General features: G+C 33.6%; 1 protein-coding gene across 1 annotated transcript; it reads right to left on the bottom strand.

Annotated features, from left to right (window-relative positions):
- Window positions 1–21,423: 21,423 nt before the first annotated feature.
- LOC149231397 (uncharacterized) lies at window positions 21,424–22,113 on the bottom strand. The gene has a single exon (XM_089381617.1). It carries the CDS (start codon window positions 22,111–22,113, stop codon window positions 21,424–21,426), a length of 690 nt encoding a protein of 229 aa, XP_089237743.1.
- Between the last annotated feature and the right edge of the window lie 433 nt (window positions 22,114–22,546).

Raw genomic sequence — 22,546 nt, 5'->3', positions numbered from 1 at the left:
AACAATGATTTATATTCGTTGTTAGAAACAAAGAAATCTAGATTGAGAAGAATGCAATTATTTATACACATAGAGATTAACGATGTAATGCCTATATTAAAACAATAATTTCTCATTTTTTAAAGTCGTAAATAATCAAGTCTATCATGGCAGTAATCGCATCAGTTAAGTATGCAGCAGACAATCTCAGAACCAAGCTTAACAACCCATAACTAGATTTTAAAAATAGTAATATAAATACCCTACTGCTTGGATAGATTTGTAGTAAAAATCAAATATCCAAAAGTATAACTACAAATCTGAAATTACTGCTACAATATGACCTTAGATAAGTCTCATAAAACCCCAACTCAAAATTTATACAACATTTTAAACAAAAAAACCAGAAGGCAAACTCTGGGCCTCAACCTCGGTCACTGAGCACACTATAAAACTTAATACTCCGTAAAGGAAGCAAGTATGGAACCAGAGGGCAGACTCCCAACCTGAAATAAAATCGAATGTAGACAACCATGAGGGCTTTGGCATAATCCACGACAGTCTCAATGAGAATCAACATGTTGGAGGAAGCTTACCTGCAAAAGTAATGCCCTTAGTTAACAAATGACCAAGGGTTTAGAATGTGCTAAGAACATGCACAAAAGGAGCGACCACGAGAAGGTAGTTACCTGGGTGTGGAGAATCCTCGTTGTTGGCAACTCACCTGCAAAGCAACAGAAAGCATGATTTCCTTTCCTTTTTAGATTTGTGACTATAGAAACTTCAATTAATCAACTATGAATCAAGGATTATAAATATTCAGAAACCTTCGCTTTGAATTCTTTAACAAGTCGCTTTCCGTGGAGGTCGTGCATCCCAAACTATTCTAGAGAAAGGTAGCGAGCAATTAGCTTCCAACCCAGTTGACTAACAATCGCAGAAACCCTATCTATGTCGCATAAAGTACCTAGACCGAGCAATGAGGAACAATTGAGAATACATGCTACTATCCGGTGGTTAGTGCTGCCATAGCTTATGACATTAAGAATCTCAAGTGGTTTGAAGCTTTTAGGGCAAACTGTTGTAGAGCAGCTGAAGCCTTCTGCATACCATCTCGAATGACCAGCCAAATGGTCGATGAGGTGAACTGTTGGGTTTGTTAAACCCTAACCCTCTCACACCGTCAGATTACCTCCATAGATCGATTGTCGAGGGTAGGGCATCCATTGTTAGCCATCCTATCACATTTATCCTGATAGGAGGAAGGACAGGTTATACCCTCAATGCGTGGTATAGCCTTCAAGGTCGATTAATGGCCAAATGCAACCTTGGGATCATACCATAGAAATTTAATGCGACAACAAGGTTATGTGTGTAAGATTTCTAGCTCATCTGATACATTGATTAACATGGTGTTAAAACTTATAAATTGTATCCACTGTATAAACTATTAAATATAGTCCAAACTCTATTAATGTTGCATTATTCCATATTACTGCTTATACAAAAAAAAAATTATGTAGTATACAACAAAACCTGAAAGAGAAAAAAAAAAAGATTTAATATGTTTTAGTGCGTGATAAATCTGTAATTTAGATGGATCTATAATGGTTTCCTATCTCTTTATATATAGATCATGTGTAAATTTTCATTCTTAAATTATATTTTTGAATAATTTATTAATATTAACATTTTATATTAAAAATTGAATATTTCCCTCTTATTAAGAAGTAACTAAATTATTTTACATTTAATTACTTTTTCCATTTTAGTATTGAAATATTTTACTAAACTTAACATTAACATACATATATTTTTTCTATATAAAATGTTAATACGATATTAAAATAGTTTATTTAAATAGTATATTGAAATATTTTTAAAAGAATAATTTTTTTTTTTTTTAATTAGTTTATCTCTATAAAATTATATTATTTAACATAGGCATGAAAATATTTTATTTATAACTCTAAAAGTGAAAGTGAAATATTTTTATAGCATATTTCTTATAGGTGAGCCCAATAAGAATGATATTATAGATATTTTATAACAATTTTAATAAAAACTAAGGAAATATGTATAATCATTTACATTTTTATTATAGCCAACATATTTTTATTTAAAGTATTTTTTCAAGGGACACTTGTCAACTCCAAGATAATCACAAACAAAATTATAAATTGCCCTCATATTGGGTTGTAGAATAAGCCTCTCAACTCAATTAAAATTAATTTATACTTTTAATAAAATAAAAAATTAAAATTATATATATATATATATATATATATATATATATATATATATATATATATAGATATATATATTAATAATTGACAAATAGAATATCCATTCAAAAACATATATTTTAGATATTTTAAATTTATTGTATATTTGGAATAAGTTTTTAAAAAAATATTAAATATATTTATTATATCGTATATTTAAAACATTTTGTTTGAAAAACTATTAAATATGTTTAATATAATAAAAATATATTGATTGTTAATGAGGTGTTGGGCTGTTAAGGCACTTCATAATGTAAAAGTTACAGGTTTGAAACCCACTGCATGCAATCGAAGGTTTGAAAATCTAACCATGTGTAACCTCTTATTAAAAAAAAATAATTCCTTAAATACCATAGTGAACTTTCGACCTTACCCTATTAAATACATTGCTTATTCGATTTTAATTGAATCGTTAATAACAAAATGAGCTTTCATGTATTAAAGGTTTGGATTTAACATAATCCAAGTCCATCTACGTGACTTATTTGTCATTTGACATGGTTGAGTTCCACCTGTCCTCACCTTGATAGAGGCGAGACTCTCCCGCCTAGTTCGATTTAATGCTAAGGTGTAAGGTTTGATGCCAAGTCCGGCCAGTTGATGCATTATTTGTTTTGTATTCATTGTTACCCTCGTTTCTTCTCAATGTCGCTCACAAGAAATGTTTGTTGTAGGAATACTGAGGTGGATGGTCTCGGTTCCTCCCTCGACCTCGGTGGTCGAACAAGGATACCCTTCTACCGTGGAACCCAAGTTTTCTCTACTCCAGAATTAATACGAACACCCTTTTTCCTTCTGAGAATTCGTGGTTTGACATTTTGATATTGGGCTTTCAAGTGTGCAATGCTCCAACGATGGCACAATTCCTTCCAAGTATAGATATAATTAACATAGGTTTTTAAGTGCTTATCTGTAGGATTAATCTTCCCAACAACTAACCTTTGATGGGTTTTTGTTGGGTTTATAGGTAACAACTCGACCCTGTTCCCAAAGTCAATGAGCCTTCGAAAAGGATTTACACTAGAAATAATTCTACAATTCTCTGTTATTTTACAGGTTGGGTTAAATTCACGAATCAATGGCATACTTTGATTGTTAAGACTAGATTCAGTTTCATAGTTGAGGGTGGGAGGGTTTGTTAGCTCTCGGCACAGCCAAACCCTCACCGTATCCCGGAATTCATAATCATTTAAGGGATGTTGAAAATGTCATTTGATTGTAGCCATTTTGGATTTGCAGCTTCGTTGCCTGGACCTTACTATAATATTTCGAATGGTTTTGAACTGAATTAATTTATAGTCATTGTTTTATGGCATACACTACCCAACAGTGCTACTTTGTTTCCTGGTTGTTCTAAAGGTTTGTTTGGAATTTTATGGATAACCCTCACCATGCCTCGACCTTGGCATGGACAATCCAAGTATATGAACAGATTGCATGTATATGAATATATTCATAGTTTAGGTTGTTTTGTATATTGAATGGAAACGGTTTATGCCTAGAATTTTGAAAAAAGGAATATTTAATAATGGTTATAGCTCTTAAAGACATTTGATTTACGCATTACTATTCTTACTCTTTTTTTAATAGGCGATAACCTGCTAGTGAATAAGAAAATTCCCATAATTGTAATGAATCTTGAATGCATGATGAATCTTGAGTATATGTTAAGTAAGGGTATATATTGAATCTAATTTCGTTCATGTTTGACAATTGAAAGGAATTTATACATTCAGGCTGCTGGCCTTTCTCCATTAGGAAAGTAGTGAATATTTTGTTTCTTTCTTTCTTGGTGATTCAGTACTTAAATTTTTGATAATTTTAGTTTTTTTCATTCCATAAATATATACAATTAACAGAATCTAAGTAATGATTATAACTCTACTATCCTTGCATCTGTCTATAATACAATAGGGTATTCGTTATATTTGTAGAACTATAACACTGTCAGGGTTAGATTCAATCATAATATAAAACTAGGGGGAAAATATGAAATCAATCCTTCTCTATGATTAATACAAGAGTATACAAGATGTTACTCATAAGCAGTAGTACCTATCTTAGAGACATAAGAAAATATAATCATTACTCTTAGTTATACACAATTTAAATTGTCAATAATAAGTATACTCTTTAAGTACTTATCTATTCCGATTTATTTAACACTATGCAATCAATACTCTTTCTGGAAGGTCTCACCACCCAACCATGGACCTGGAAATCACGTCCATGGTCCCACATCAAGCACTTCTTTCTCCTAACAGTTTGAATAAAAGAAGTTAGGTGTCTTGGGCGTCAGGACTATTGTCTAGCCTCAAGTCACACACCCATTCGATTGTTTTCCATAATTGAAATCTTCCCACTAATATCGTTACCCAACTCAAGGAAAAATTCTTGCAGCCCCCTTGCTGCCCTTTCCTTTCCTCTTTTGGGGAAAAGGGATGGAAACTGTTTGTAACTGTTCAAGGAGTTGTTATAATTGTGTAGTATTCAGTGTTTTTCCTTAATTAACCCTTTTTAATTTCTTTAAACAAAAATTTCATGATACTTGATTTTTCCAGCCTTAACTTCTTAACAAACATGTTAAGTGAATTTAAAAGTTTCTAAGTTCTGCATAAAATTGGTAAAAAAAAAGAAGTAAATATGATGCAACAAAAGGGTGTTATAGCTCTCCCCCCTTATGTGGAACATTGTCCTTGGTGTTCTTCTAAGAAAATAATGTAGGATAGGCCTGCAACATGATCTCCTCTTCTTCCCAAGTGGCCCCCTCCGGGCCAAAGTGCATCCATTGCACTTTAACATAAGGGATGGTTTGCATCCGTAAGGTGGTTTCTCTCCGATCTAGAATACAAAGAGGCTCTACTAGGAACTCTCCCAAGGGCTCGACCTGCGCAAATCATAATTGATAGTTAGAATTGCACCAAACAACAATTTTGACATCACATATTCATTTGTTCCTATTACCATATATTTTCCCAGTTAATTATATGCTGACGATTGTATACATATTTTTTTAAGAAATGATACGTGGAAGACATTTTGAACATGGATATGGCCTGGAAGTGCTAATTTATACGCCACTGGTTCGATTCATTCCAGGATTTGGAATGGTCCACAATATCGAGGTGCCATTTTGGTGCATCCCTTCCACCATAGCGTGTTTTTTTGAGGTTTAACTTTTAAGTATACATGATCCCATAGCTAGAATTCTTTATGAATCCTCTTTTTATCCACAAAAATATTTTGCCTATCTTGCGCGGCCTTTAAGTTCTGGTGAACCTTTTTCACTGTGGCCTCCATCTCAGCTAACATATTTGGACCCAATGCTAACTTATTAACCAGGTCATTCTAGTCTATGGGTACTCGACACTTCCATCCATATAGTACCTCAAAAGGGCTCGTGCCTAAAGACCCATGATGGCCATTTTTATGCGCAAACTGTACTAAATTGAGGTAATCCTCCCACTTGTGGGGTTGCTGCATAACAAACATTCTTAACATATCTTCAAGGAATTGGTTTACGCATTCCGTTTGGCCATCCATTTACAGATGGTAAGCGGTACTTAATTGAATATGAGTACCCAACCCAACAAAAAAGGTTTTCTAAAAATCAGATGTAAATTTTACATCTCTATCAGAAATCACAACGCGAGGTATCCCATGTAATCGGAATATTTCCTTCATGAATATATACGCTATCTCTATTGTCTTGTAGGTGGACTTCACGGGTCTAAATGGGTTGTTTTACTCAACTTATCCACTACAACCATAATTGAATAATGCTACTGTATAGTGTGGGGTAGTCCAGTAATAAAATATAAAGTGATCGTATCCCATTTCCATTCAGGAATAGGTAACAGTTGCAGGAGACCTAAAGGATGCTGATGCTCTACCTTTACTAACTAACATTCCAGACACTTGGATAAGTACTCCACAACATCCTTTCTTAACCCTGGCTAGAAGTAACTTTTCTGGATAGTTATTAAAAGTTTTTGATATCCTGGATGGGTGGCATAAGGCTTCTTGTGAAATTCATCAAGTAATAATTTCTTAACGGATTTTTTATTGGGAACACAAACTGTGTTTCTGAATGTCAACAATTCTTTAGAAGTTATATCATAATCAGACTGTTTTCCCTTTTTTTGATCTTCTGCTACTTGCTGCAATAGAAAAACATATTTCAGATCCTTGAGGGATGCTTCCTTGATAATTTCAGGGAGGTTAGATTTTTCATGACTAAGATGTATTTCATAGACACAATGCATTTTTTTGCTTAATGCAACAGCCACCTGATTTTCTTTACCTTTAAGGTGCTTCATATCGAAGTCGAATTCTCTTACATATGCAGTCCACCGGGCCTATGAGCATTCAAGCTTAACTGATTAAAAAAAATTGTTAAACTATTGTGATTGGTTAACAATAGATATTTCTTTCCTAAAAGGTAGTGCCACCACATTTTAAGTGCGTGTACAACTACTGTTAACTCTAGATCATAAGCAGAGTACCGATTTTCATATTCTTTCAATTTGCGTGATTCATATGTAATGACCTTTCCCTCTTGAGTTAATTCTCCACCAACTCCTTCCTTGCTTGCATCTGTGCAAACAACAAATGATTTTTCTGGATCTACTACTTTCAAAAGTGGTGCAGAGGTGAGTAACTGCTTTAGCTACTCAAAACACTGCTGGCATTCTACTGTCCAATGGAAAGAACACCCTTTTTTATGCAGGGAGGTCATAGGAAAAGCTATTTTTGAAATTTCTTTAATGAATCGACAGTAAGAACCTGCCAAGCCAAAAAAGGATCCAATATCTACAACATTTTTCGGGGTTATCCATTCCATTATTGTTTTGATCCTCTCTAGATCAACCGCTATGCCCTCAAATGATATAACATAACCCAAATACTGAATTTTATCTTTGTAAAAATCACACTTGTTATATTTAGCATATAGTTGATTATCTCGCAAAATTTGCAACACTATCCTTAAGTGTTTTTCGTGTCCCTCTTGAGTTTTTGAATAAATTAATATATCATCAATAAAAATCAGCACAAATTTATCTAGGAAAGGTTGGAATATATTGTGCATCGGGCTCATAAAAGTAGCTGGGGTGTTTGTAAGGCCAAAAGTAAATACGACAAACTTGTAATGACCGTAGCAAGTTCAGAAGGTAGTCTTACAGATGTCCTCGTCCTTTATTTGGATTTGCTGATAACCAAATCTTAGATCAATCTTAGAGAATACACTGCCCCCTGCACTTGGTCAAATAAGTCATCAATCTGAGGTAAAGGAGATCTACTTTTGACGATGAGTTTGTTTAGTTATTGGTAGCAATGCAAAACCTTAAAGTCACATCCTTCTTTCGAACAAACAGTACCATGGCTCCCCATGGTGATACACTACAACGAATGTACCCTATGGAATATTAGTTCTCAATCATTGGATTGATGCTCTCCATTATGAACCAGCTATCATGGAAACCCTATTTTTGTCTTTGATGAGACTCCACAAAAATTTATAAGCATCCCAATGGAATGCATAAAAAATGGAGCTACAACCCACCAACAGTTGTTCGAGGCTCACTCCCTAATATTAAATTGCCAATTTGATATTCCAAATTGCGGGGCATGGTTTATAATATGTCAAGAGTGTTCAAGGTCTTCGAATTGAGTAGGTACAGTCATTTGTTTACAATTTCACAACTAGATAGAAATTTAACATCAGATCCAAGTAGACTTCTTGGATTTACATTTGGAAGTCCAGGAAATATTGAAATAGTGATCTATCAAAAGGTCAAGAGGAACTCAATTATGTTTAGGATTAATTCCAAAAAGTGATAAAAAATTAGAAAATAAATTTTCATGGAAGAGGGTTGTGCAAAATTTAATCAATTATGTTTAGGATTTATTCCAAAAAGCGATAAAAAAATTTGAAAATTAATTTTTCGTGGAAGAGGATTGTGCAGAATCCATTGCACTCTGTGGTTATGCTAAAATGGTTGTGTAGCAATGAGTAGTGGGTTAGGAAGTAATATATATTAGTGGTTAAATTTTAATTTTCATAAAAGGAAAATATATATTCACACTAGATTAGTATTATTATATAAAATTTCCAAGTTTGTTTCTTAAGACTATGTTAGCAGATTTGTATTCTATAACTCAGTTTAGGTAGATCTCACTTAAACATGTAAATGTAAATTTAAATGTAAATTTAACATGTAATGTTTAACATTTAATATTTTTAATTTAATGTCGGTCCACTTTCAAAATCAATATAATTATTATTTTTAATCTAATTTCGGTCATTTCTAATCTAATTATACATAAAAAGAGATATGGTAAATAAATAAAAATATAAAGAAACTAGAGGCATGGTAAATAAATAAAACCTCTTTTTATATAAAAGAGGTATAAAGTGACGTTGTAAATAAATAAAAATACATCAAATAGAATTAGAAATCAGCATATAGATATATACCAAGTGAATGGGCCAAATACTATGGACCAAATTATTATTAATAACATGAAAAAAAATATTAATAACCCTAATATTAATATTATTAAATTTAATAACTTTGTATTAATACTACATTAAATTTGTTATATTAGAATATATATTAATATATCATGATACATATATTAACTCTAGATATATATGGGAAGGAAGAAAAAAGACATATAATGATATGGGAGGGAAGAACAAAGAGATAGAATGATAGAGGTGGAGAAATAGAGGGAATGATGTTACGAAAGAGAGGGGAGAGGAGGAATGAAAAGAGAGAGAGGGAGAGGAGTGAGAGAGGTAGAGAAACATAAGATAGTCACAGAGAGACATAAAGATGGAGGTGGGAGAGAGAGAAGGAGGGAGGGAAGGAGATAGTGAGAGGATTGGAAGAGAGAGAGAGAGAGAGAAAGAGGGAGGGAGGGAGCTAGGAGAGAAAAGGAGAGAGAGGACTTGAGAGATAGGAGGAGAGAGGGAGGGATAGAGAAATGGAGTTGGAGAGGGAGAGAGGGAGGAAAGAAGAAAGACATAGAGAGTGAGAAGTGGAGAGAGAGAGAGAGTGACAAGGGAGTGATGGAGAGAGAGTATGTATGTTTAAGGGTGAGATAAAGAGACATAGAATGGGATATGGAGACAAGAAGGGAGAGAAGGAGAGAGAAGGAGAAAATGAGGGATATATTAACATAGTTGGAGAGGGAGAGAGAGAGAGAGAGTGATGGGGGGAGAGAGGATTGGGGTGAAAATACAGAGAAAGAGAGAGAGAGAGGAATGGATTGAAGAGAGGGGGGGAGAGAAAGGGAGAGAGAGGAAGAGAGTTATGGTGGAAGAGAGAGAGAGAGAGATGGGGGAAGAGAGACGAAGGTAGGAGAGAAAGAGAGAGAGAGAGAGAGAGGACTTGAGAGAGGAGGAGGAGAGAGGGAGGGATAGAGAGATGGAGTTGGAGGGGGAGAGAGGGAGGGAAGAAGAAATACATAGAGTGAGAAGTTGAGAGAGAGAGGGAGTGACAAGGGAGATATGGAGAGAGAGTTTGTACGTTTGGGGGTGAGGTAATGAGTCAAAGAAGGAGAGATGGAGAGAAGGTGGGAGAGAAGGAGAGGGAGAAGCATATAGTAATAGAGTTAGAAGGTGAAGAGAGAGGTGGGAGAGAAAGGAAGAGAGAGAGAATGTGAGAGAGTCGAGAGAGGTAGGGAAAGATATATGGAGATGGAGGGGGAGAGAGAGGGAGGTAAGAAGAAAATCATAGAGAAAGAAAGGTGGAGAGAGAGAGAGGGAGTTATAAGGAAGGTGGAGAGAGAGGGAGAGAGGACAACAAGAGGGAAGAGAGATAAGGGGAAGAGAGAGAGAGAGGGAGAGAGGAGGAGGGAGTAATAGATAGATAGATTGGAGTAAGAGAGTGTATGTTTTGGGGGTAATATAAAGAGACAGAGGGAGATAGAGATATAGATGGAAGGTGAAGAGAAAAAAGAGAGAGATCGAGACAGGGAGGGAGGGACAGAGAGATTGATAGATATGGAGAGAGAGAGTGTGTGTTTTTGGGGGTGAGATAAAGAGACGAAGGAGATATGGAGGGAGATATAGATATAGATGGAGGGGAGAGAGAGGGAAGAAGATTTATTGCGCTAGGCATTGATTTCAGTGTAGATGGTGATTTCTAATCCTATTTGATTTCTTACACTAGATGCATTGATTTTAGTGTAAATGTTGATTTCTAATGATATTTGATTATTTGTACTAAATGCATTGATTTCAACGTAGATGAATTATAATCTTATTTTATTACTTGTACTAAATACATTGATTTGAGTATAGATGGTGATTTCTAATCATATTTGATTTCTTGCACTAGATGCATAATTTCAATGTAGATGTTGATTTCTAATTATATTTGATTGCTTGCACGAGATACATTGATTTCAATGTAGATGATTTCTAATCCTATTTGATTGCTTGCACTAAATGCATTAATTTCATTGTAGATGGTGATTTCTAATCCAATTTGATTGCTTGCACTAGATGAATTGATTTTAGTGTAGATGTTGGTCTCTAATCTTATTTACTTACTTTCACTAGATGCATTTATTTGAGTGTAGATTTTGATTTCTAATCCTATTTGATTACTTTCATTAGATGCATTTATTTCAGTGTAGATGTTGTTTTCTAATATTATTTGATTTCTTGCATTAGATGCATTGATTTCACTGTATATGTTGATTTTTGATTTGATGTAATTGGATGTATGACGGTAAATTTGTTTTAAAGCCATTGGATTAATAACGTGCATTGATTTTAGAGTAAGCACAAAAATTATTGATTATTGACAATGTACATTGATTTTTGTGTTATAGTGATTCAACCTATTAATATTGGAGAGCAAGAGAGACAAGGTATGAAGTTTACTACAACAGCTCGAGCTAAATATTCAAATGGTTTATGATTTCAACTATCCTTTTCATATAATCGATATGAAAATATGACAAAACTAATAAGGGTGACAATAAAAATAGTGGAAGAAAATAGTTTGAGATTGATCATTGATCACAATGAAGAATATTTGTAATTGACTACATTCTTATTATTCTCATTTTCTATCATTCAACACTATTAGATTGTAACTTTGCATTCAAAATTTTTATTTCATCATTTTTCATCATTAAACTTATTGACAATATTTATCATCTCAACAAATTGAGGTAACTAAGAAAATTTAAAATTAAAATGACCAGATAAATCTCAGACATATTTAAAATAGTTATATTAATATTATATGTATTTAAATATTATTGATAAAATTAATCAGATGTTCGATAGATTTTGCTTGGCTGCACATGACTAAAACCAACCTAGTCCATCTTAACTCCGAATCTATCAAGTGTCAAGAGGGATCAAATATCTCGAGGTGCAAACCTCTTTTTTCAATGCAAAACTTGAGGAAAGGTTTGCACCTCAATAGATTTGATCCCTCTCGACGCTGGATAGATCCAGAGTTAAGAGATCTAGGCTGGTAGTTAGACAAATCATTTCGTTTGTTTTTTCAAAAACCCATGGTTTTTAATTATCTCGCTAGTTTGTTATTTCGTAGGCATAGAATGTGAGAAGTTTATTAGACGCTTTTGGGTTGTCGTCTGTCATTTTCATTCTCTATCATAGCTTTTGTTTCGTTGTCATTACTAATGGTTATGGTCCTTTGGATAGGATACATTTTTTATTTTTGTTTAAACTAGGTTTTGACACCCTAAAAAACTTTTGGGACACTTTGATTGTGAAAAGTTCACAATTCAAACTTGTAATTCCAACAAATCTCTGTAGAAATTTTAACAAGATAAAATGTAGAAAACCTTCCAAAAATTATAACAAATAAACTACGGTTATAAAACCATAACCAATTACTAAAAATGTTCAACATAAATAATGGTGAAATCACCATTCACCTCTAAAAATATGGTTATTAGTATTATGAATAGTGAAATCACCATTCACCTTTAAAAGACTGTTATTAACATTTATGGAATATTTATCTTGTTATATAACATTGAATGTTATGCAAGTCACTTCATCATCATATAGCATTAATCACTCCATTATTATGTAACATTGAATGTTGTGTGAAGGTATATATATGACTTGGAAATATAATTCATACTTGTCTCAGTTGTGATTCTTTCTATGTAGAGGAGTTTGTTCCTATTATTTAGGAGTTGGTTAGATCTAGATATTTCATAGATTGGTGTGTGGTCGAGATATTCTCTCAACCAAGTGATTATTAGTCCAAGTTAGTCTACCTATATTGAGAAAACACTTTATGTATATATATATATAATATGATCAATGTAAGTTTAGTGTGCATTATTCAATTTTAAGTTGGTATCATAGCTTGTTTGGGCCTCGCACCTTGGCCCCTCCTAGCCCACAGAAATAAGAAAGTATGTGTGTATTTTATTTATTTATTTTGTATTTCCATTAATCAACGTTGTGAGAGTCGAGCGAGTGTGGTGCTCTGTGATATTAAAGTTGTTGCCCGAGTATGAGTCAATCACAAGAAATTGACTAACAGAAAAATTTCTTGGGATGCTAATCAAACTAATCTGGGTTATGACTGTTATTGTTCCATTATATTACGAGAGGAGGTTTGCAAAGAGCCCGTGGGGGTCGAAATGGTGTCTCTAATGCCTTGAGTTCTGCTGAAGCTCTTGCAACACATGAACAATGATGTGAAAATTGGTGGTGATTACCAAAATGTTTTGTTGTTGGTCATTCACATCATTCCCGCCATGGATAACGAGGAGGATTTGTGTCCCAATCATGGCTTCCACATCAAGGTCTCTGATTAGGTGCACATAACATATGCAACGACAATTCTTCGATTAACTCTCGTAGTTTTATCAACGAAAGTCAGAGGTCCTTCAATGATGGATGAGTGGAGGTCCTTTGACAGTGGAGTGGTGGCCATGTTTGGCATTGATTTCTCGTGCCTTCAACCTATGGATCCGCAGGGCACAGTGCATAATACAATGAGTTGTATGTTCGATAGTGCAGATGTGCATTTCATTGTTAAGATCAAAAAATCCTTCAGAAACCTCTTAGCACTGAATAAGTTCAATGGTGAAGTCGTACGATTACAATAGACCCTTTAAGTATGATGGCACTGCTCCGGCTGAGAGTATCGTGGTCGACATGAAAACTCCATAAGGCCTACAGACTATAGGGGTTGAGTCCATGGGCACCACGACTCTACACAGGGAGCACTATTTAACAAGTGAGTCACTCGGAACAGATTGCATCTGGTGATTATAGTGATAGATTTTAATTAATACAAAGCACTCATTGGAGCCCAAAGTATACGTATAGGAAATTTGGTGAGACTTACTCGTCATTTTACTTTCATATTCAGGTTAAAGAAACTTTGGCCATTTATTAATTACTTCTCATGATGACTTGTTAATGGAGATTTCCATCACATTGTCAATCTCGGTTGTTGATATGTTTAGTAAGGTTTATTGTCGCAAATGGTTTTTCGCCTTAATGCAACTTATTGTCAGGGTGATGTGTCAATAGCACCAAAGGAAGACACCTACATGGGTAAAGATGAAACCAACACCTTCACTATGTCGTAAATGAGTATATGATTGTTGAAATGAATTGTGTTGTTGAATTTTCCTTTGGGTTTTGTAAATGAAATATCTTGACGCTGATCAAATTAATATGTAAATGCAATTTGTTAGAATTGATCACTCTAACAACTACAAATTGAAATTAGAAAGATTCAAGTCGAAGACACCAAATTTGGATCTAATTTTAGAAGAATTTGGTTGAAGCGGTGGATAGTTGAACCGATAATAGAGATGGAAAAACAAGGTAAATAATTGTGTGTTGAAGAATAAAGCAGAATGAATATTATGATGTAATAGGAATCACACATGTAATAGTAAGCAAGTATGATGTTTGTGTCTTGGTTTTTGAAAATTATGTATTTAGTAACTCCATGAATTGGAGTGCCTATTGTAAGCTTGATGAGGCATGTGTACCCCCATGAAGTTTGTGGTAATATTAAAACCACTTTGTGATTGCAGGTTTGTGGTAAGCCAAAAACCACTTGTGACAGTGTAAGTGCAGGTTTGTGGTAAGCCAGAAACCACTTTGTAGCGTAGGTTTGTGATAATCCAGAAACCACATGTGACAGTGAAGTGGATAGGGATTCCTATAGGCATGGTTTAGGGTCAGCTGAGAAAACCTTAGGCATGGTTTAGGGTAAGTTGATAAAACCCAGAGCATGGTTATGGGTAATCCGAGAAAACCCAGGATGATGATGATGAAGGGGGATTTGTAAGTACAGGTGCGGGTATGCAGATAATGGTTGATTGAAACATCCTAGTAGATTGGAAATTGCAATGATTGATACCCATGCATTCCAATAGATGGTTGTTCCTTTATATGGACGTGGACATATTATTTTTTATCACGTTTGTAAATACAAGGATCATAATTAGACTTTACATATTGAGATTAAGACAAGTAGTCATTAAAGGGGCCACTTGGAAATATAATTCTTACTTGTCTTAGTTGTGATTCTTTTAATGTAAAGGAGTTTGTTGCTATTATTTAGGAGTTGTTTAAATCTAGATATTTCCTAGATTGGTGTGTGATTGAAATATTCTTTCAACCAAGTGATTGTGTGTCCAAGTTAATCTACCTATCTTGAGACAATGCTTCATGTATATATGTAATCTGATCAATGTAAGTTTACTTTGCATTATTCAGTTTTAAGTATATGCACTGTTCATCAAATTTGACAACCAATATTTCTAAAGATATAGATCCATTAATACACTAGGCATGTATGTCAACCTTTGGATTTTGTACTTGCCCAAATCCATAGATTGGTATATTGTCAATGCATAAACTATTACTCCAGAAATATTAATATATATCTAATTTCACTATACATATCTACCATTACACAATTGGACATAAATAATATTTTCCATCTCCATACAAGCAAAAAACTGTGATGAAAATGATGGGACATAAAGGGTAATGTACACATCATGGTGACCAAATTGGCTCGTATTTGGGACAAAAATACGAATTTTCGAATAATATAATATTAGCAATTATAAGGCCGGTGTTGTTAAAGAAAATCCAAGAGTTAAGGCACCAGAACTGAACCTAACAACAATTATTGACCAGATCACAGAGCATTAATGCATGTTCACTTTTTAACTGTAAGTTATTATAAAACTAGTGCAGTGGGGTTGTGATCTTAGCGGTAGGCTTGTGGGAACTATCAGATTGGATTTCCAAAAAATTGGGTGGTTCTATTCAAGAAAATGTTCAAAATATGATATAGACGAAGCCATGGCTTTGTTATCTGTTTTTATTTTTATTTTTCAATGTCTTCAAGTGGCAACGTTAGCTCTGGCATCCCCATGTCAGGGCATTCCTAATTCGATTATTTTTGCTCTGATCTAGAAAAAGACTATGCTCAGGTTCTCACTCAGATCGCATGTTAGACTGCCTCTTATAAATATTTATAGTTTGCAATAAGAGAAACAAGAAGATAGGTGCATTTTATAGTTTTTAAGGATATTCTTATATTGTAATGTTTCTTTTAATAATTACTGTGGATTTAACAGGTGCATGCAGAAGCTCAATCGCATCAACAGCGCAAGGAGGAGGCATCGCCTAGCTCGCATTTGAAAGCCCCATTGGATCAACTTCAGAAATCGGTGCAACATTTGAAGAAAAATGAAGTCACGGAAGAGTTCTATGTTCTTCTCGAGGAAATCTAGTGAGAATAAGAAGCACATGAAGAAGGCAGTTCCTGTGTTCGAATTTCAAGCCAAGTCAATATATATTAGCAATATCGCTCCTTCCTGCAGATCTAGTCAACCGACTTCCATTCTGCTGGCTGCCATGTACAGTACGATGCAAAAAAACAAAACCGATGTGCCCTATATGCCTCTGGTGCATCACAGCCATAGTCGTGGCAAGGTTTCTCTACCGAGACCAATATACTTGGTTACATGTAGTTTTGGTTTGAATACACTGAATTTATATTAATGGTAGATTTTGGAAATATCTCAAAATCTGACATTAAAGAGAGATTTCAAGAATATTTAGGATGAATGCGAAATTTGACCAATTCTTAATAATGTAAATTTTGAAACGGGAATTTTAAATTCAAAACAGGAACTCTCGCAAAAAACACCCATAAAAACATCAAACACAGTTTTAAAAACGAAAAGTGTTGATGCTTGAATAACACTTTTTTTTTCGAGTAAATTTTCAACATGATTATAAAATGGCAGTGAAAACCAATTTTTTTGTGCATAAATTGTCCAAAAAACACACTCAAAACAAAAAGTGTTGAACCTGTTGGATAACACTTTTTTTTCAAGAGTAAAATTTCAACATTTCGAAATAATGATGTAAAATATTTTATCATGAGCCCAAAAAAAATTAAAATTTAAAAAAAATAATGAAAACATAAAATAAAATAAAAAATTAAAACAAAAAATAAAAATAAAAATAAAATAAAATTCAGTAATAAAAATGTAAAAAAACAACATTAACTATAAGAAATAAAAAACTTAAAATAAAAATAAAAATTATAAACAAATAAATAGTAAAAAAGAAATTGAAATATATATATAGAGTAAACCATAAAAAAAAATGACAAAAAAAAAAGATTAACTATAAAATTAAGTAGGTAAAAATAGAAAAATTAAAAAAGTTAACAAATAACCAAAAAATGAAATTAAAAACCTACTAAAATTAAAATGTAGATTATTTCAAATATATATATATATGATAAGAAATGTAAAAACATATATATATATTTCATAAACCATAAAAAAATTATTAGAAAATTTTAAATTTTTTAAACATTTTTTATTTAAAAAAAGCATTAAAATTTTTAAAATTTCTATTTAAAAATAAAATTTAATGTTTTTATTTAAAATTTAACCAATTTAAACCATTATTTAATAAAAAATAAAAAATAAAAATATTATTAAAAATTTTGATCGGTCTTTTAACGTTTTTTTCCAAAAAAAAACAAAAAAAAAAAATACCGTGGCCCCTCCGCTCGCCGGCCACTCGTGGTGGCCTGGCCCTGGCAGAGGGCGTGTGGGGGCTCAGGTTTTTATTTATTTATTTTTAAATAGAAAAAATAAATGTTAAAAAAAAATATTTTTTTTAAATATTTTTAATTCTTAAATTTTAAATATTCTAATTTTTAATAAAAAAATAAAATCGTTTAAATTTTTTTTCCTTTAAATAATTTTTTTCGTTTAAATTAAAAAACAAAATTGTTTTAAAAAAATGTGTTTAAATTTTTTTATTTTTTTTAAACAGTTATATATATAACTTACTTTTTAATAATTTTTGTTTTTAAGTTACAAATTTTTAATTTTAGTTGTTTTGTTTTTAAATAAAAAAATATAAGGTTAATAAAAACGTTGTTTTTTAAAAACTTTAAATGTTTTTTTGAAAAGAAATTTTTAAAATTTTCATTTTTTTGTTTTTTTTTATAATTTGAGTTTTTTATATTTTTTTAAACGTTTTTAATATTAATTTATTATTTTTTTGGTTAATTTTCTATTTTTTTTAAACTAGTTTGTTTTTAAATGATTTTTTATTTTTTCATTTGTTATTTTTTTCTAGTTTGGTTAATTTTTTTATTTTTCTATTTTTACTTAATTTTATATATTTTTTTAAAATTTTGTATTTTTGTTTTGCAAATTCATTTTTTTTGTTTTGCAAATTCTTTTATGGTTTATGAGATAATTTTTTTTAAACATTTTTTATTTTGTTTTTTGTCTACTTTTATATGTATTTTTATATTTGTCTTTTTAAGTAATCAACATTTAAAAAATCAAATAAAAACAACTTGAAAATTTGTTGAGTAATCATAATTTTAAAAAAATTGGAAATAATAAATTTTAAAGTGTCAAAAATAAGTCCTCTTAAAAAAAGTATGTTGCATCAACACATTGCATTAGCACGTTTCAAATTAGCATGAAAATCACTAACATTTAAAAAAAATATTTATATTTGATATATAGGAAAATTTAAAGTGTCAAAAATATGCTCCCAAAAAAAGAATTGTGTTCTGCATTACCATTTTTCAGGTCACATTTTTATTACCCTATGAAACAGGTAATGATATCAATTATTTAAAGTGCCAAAAACTATGTTCTAAAAAAAATATGTGTGTTCTGCATCCCCTTTTCAAAATTGGTCAATTTTTTGCTATCTCTACAAAAGGGGTAACAATATCAGTTCATGTTTCAAAGTTTAGATTGTTTCTCTCGATCAAAGTAGAAATATTTATGAAATCTGCAATTCAAAGTGGAAATGTGCCCTATATCCTTGTGGTCCATCGCAACCATAGCCGTAGCAGGGTTTCTGTCATAGCAAGGTTTCTTTGTCCATGCCAATATTCTTTTTTTTCAGAGAGAAAATCATCATATATTATATTAAGAAAATATAATGAGCTGATACATAAAAAGCCAAAACATTTCGGCCGTCTGATCCTCAGTATACTAAAGATATTAGCTGTAGGCTAGCAGATGCTAGAAAATCTGGGCATATAACAAGATTGTGCTGTAACAAAATCCATATGTGAAGACCCTATATATCAAAACATATCCTTGATAATCATCCAAAAAGGAGAGAAGATTTCTGTGGAATAAGATCCGCATAGAGCACAGAATAAAAACTGTGTGAGAAGAAAAGAAAACCCTGAGAAAAAAGAAATCATGAGAAGAAGAGCCAACATTGTCAAGCCGGACCGAGCATAGCAGATATATAAACCAGCACAGAGGCAATAGGAGCCTTGGAATCCTGGAAGATGCAGGCATTCCTCCATTTCCAGAGACACCAACACGTGATGATGAATAAAGATCTCCATTCTGGACGTTGGGCACTCCACCACTTGAATCCCTCCTGAACAGAAGAGAAAACCTGGTGAGGAAAACCATGAGATAAGGAGAGATCATACCAGATTTGGGCCGATGCTGGACACTGAAAAAACATGTGGACATTAGTTTCGGACGCCTGACGACACATGACACATCTACCTGGACCCGACCATCCCTTTCTTTGAAGGACCTCCCATGTGAGGTTCCGATTGGAAAAAATCAGCCATGAAAATAAAATTGCCTTGAGCGGGCAGGATGCTTTCCAGAATTTGGAAGGAAAGATGGGTGAGGGCCGTAGCTGAAGATTTGTCGAGGCAGCTTCATATAAATCCTTTACACGAACTGGCTGAGAGGAGTTCAACATTGACCATACCAATTCATCTTTGTTACCTATCTGTTTTATACCTTTATCAGAGAAATACTTGACCGCCGACTCCCAAATCTGTCGCAGAGAGAGAGGCAGACCAAGATCCTCTGCATCCTTCCAGATTGGCGAGGTTGAGGACCAAGACAGAATCAATGTATTCCAAGTGAAGAGACCCCTTGTGTGCAGAAATGAAATCAGATCGGGAGTGAGCATTGCTTCCAAACCAAAAACAGTTGAATCCAAGCCGATAAGGATGCTCGAGCCGGAAGAGATGCGCCATCTTAGAAAGTCGAAGAAGAGGTCCTGAACCTTTCTGAAGCCGAGCCAGATAGCAGATCCCCTTTTCGAGCCTAGAGACTTCTTCCTGTACCAATATACCATGGACCTACCTTTCAAATATTTTTGATTGATAATGGAGCTCCATTTGCCTTCACCAAAGATGCCTCTATGGAGAGAATTGCAGAGGAGGGCCTTGCCGAAAGACCGCAAATGTAAGAGACCCCATCCGCCGGACCTCTTTGGTCTAGAGATGGATTCCATCTTTACTAAGTGGATCTTGGAAAGATGAGAACGTCCACCCCATAGAAAATTTGCAGATAAAGAGACCATTTTTCTAACAATAGAAGCAGGCAAAAAATAGAGGTGAGCCCAGTAAACCGCAAGTTGAGAAAGAACAGATTGAACCAGGATAAGTCTGCCTCCCAGGGATAGGAATCGCATCTCCCATCTTGAAATTTTTTTGTAGAAACGGTCAATCAGCCAAGACCAGTCCTGTTTGCGGTTCCCTTTTGGCTTGAGGAGAAAGCCCAAATATTTAAAGCCGTCTTTAATTGATGCCAAATTAATACCAAATAATGCTGCAATCCATTGTGCTAACTCCATATTTGAGTCGTTGTGATACAAGATAGATTTGGCCCTATTGATGACCAAGCCCGATGTGGACTGGAACTTTTGAAAGATACCATTGAGGCATAACCAGCTTGATTTGCAGAGCATAGCAAAGATAAGAATGTCATCAACAAACAGGTTATGAGAAAGAAAAATATTCTTGCAAATCTTGATCGGAGCACATCGATGATCAGCAACTGCTTTGTTGATCTGAGTACTGAGAGAATTCATGACTAGGATAAAGAGAAGAGGGGAGAGAGGATAGCCTTGGCGCAGTCCTCTCTCTGCCTAAAAGAAAGATGAAGGGGATCCATTTATGATGACTGAGTATTGAACGTTCTCAACGCAGGCCATCACCCAGTTAATTCCTTGAAACCTCAGACCAATTTTTGCAAGGAGGATACGAAGGAACCCCCAATCCACACAGTCATATGCCTTTTCCAGATCAACCTTTAGAATAGCAGCATCAATGTTTTTTGTTAAGACAGAGAATAAACACTCCTGAGTCGAGGCGTCTGCATAAAGAATATTCCTGTGTTTTAAAAACGCATGTTGATCCCTGGAAATGAAGGAGTTGAGGACCGGTTTCATTCTCTCTGCAATAATCTTTGAGATGATTTTGAAGAGGATATTACATAATGCAATTGGCCTGTAATCCGCAAATGATTCAGACTGCTCCTTTTTGGGGATAAGCGCTATAAATGTAGCAGTGAGAGCGTTGTTTATATTCCCTGACATACGGGTAGCATCCACCATCCCCAGCAGATCGTCTTTAAACAAATCATAGAAGTGTGAGAAGAATTCAATCGGCCAACCATCCGGCCCAGGACTTTTGTCCTTTTGAAACTTTTTTATGACTCCATGAAGTTCCTCTTCCGAGATGGGCTTGAAAAATTCGGAATTGGCGGCTTCATCAAACATAACAAGTACCTGTTCAATCATCCAGAAGACATCATTTATCTCATTTGGCTGCCGCTTGTATTACTTCTGGAAAAACCTTGTAGCATCCATCGAAATATCATGTTGTGAATATAAGAAGCCTCCATTTCCATCTTCGATCTTCCAGATCGAATTTATACGCCTCCTTGCATTTGCAAAGTTATGGAAGAACTTTGTATTACGGTCGCCCTCCTTGAGCCAAATCGCTCTGCTTTTAAGCCTCCAGGATGATTCTTCCTTTAGCAGCATCGCTTGTTTCATTTTCTCCAAGGTTCTGAAATGATTTTTTTGATCAAAAGACATAGAATCAAAGTTGACTGTAGATGTTAAAACCCTTAACTCCTTTTTTATATCATCAAGCGCCTGTTTGTCCTTCTTCCTCTTTTTAATTAGCCAATCCTTTGCCGCCTCCCTCAACGATTGGATCTTTTCATGAAAGGTAGAGAAGGAGGTCCTCTCCGACTGCTTTAATTCCTCCCATTTTTTTGATATGAGTTCATTGAAAGACTCATCAGTGAGATAGTTTCTGTTAAATTTGAAGGAATAACCCAGCTTACATTCCAAGTCCCTCCAGTCAAGAAAGATGGGACGATGATCAGATGTATAATCATATCCTATGCTAGCGACTGACATTCCCCATTGCTCGATAATACTGGCATTGATGATGAAGCGATCAAGTCTTTTAGCAATGAAAGCCAGACCAGTTCTGCTGTTATCCCATGTTGGAGCCATCTTATGAGGAATTACATCAACCAGATTCCTATTTAGAAATTCCAGACGAAGTCTATCAGCCAAAGGGTCGGACTTCCTGCAGTTACATAAAAATTTCTGCAATGTAGTATTTTCGTAATATCTTAAATTTAAATTTATATCCACTGTAGATTTTAGAAATATTTTGAAATCTAATAGTTATAAAATTAATCAATTATTTAACCCATTCAATTATGGAACTACATGCACACATTCCATGTGTCAATATGCAACTTACTTACTTCTTGTTTTATACTTTTATATTTACTTTTTAATAATTTTACTGATTTTTACTATTTTTCTTGTTTTATTTCTTTTATTTATATTTATTTAAAGCATTTCATTAATTTATTATTATTTATTTATTATTATTATTTATTATTTTATTTATAGTTTGTTATTTAATATTTACTAA

Source organism: Pinus tabuliformis, chromosome J (assembly GCF_031772625.1).
Source record: "Pinus tabuliformis cultivar Carrire ecotype Pingquan chromosome J, CPIR1, whole genome shotgun sequence".
NCBI lineage: Eukaryota > Viridiplantae > Streptophyta > Pinopsida > Pinales > Pinaceae > Pinus > Pinus tabuliformis.
The sequence above is the reverse complement of the archived record's forward strand: the minus strand, read 5'-3'. Positions and strand labels throughout refer to the sequence as shown.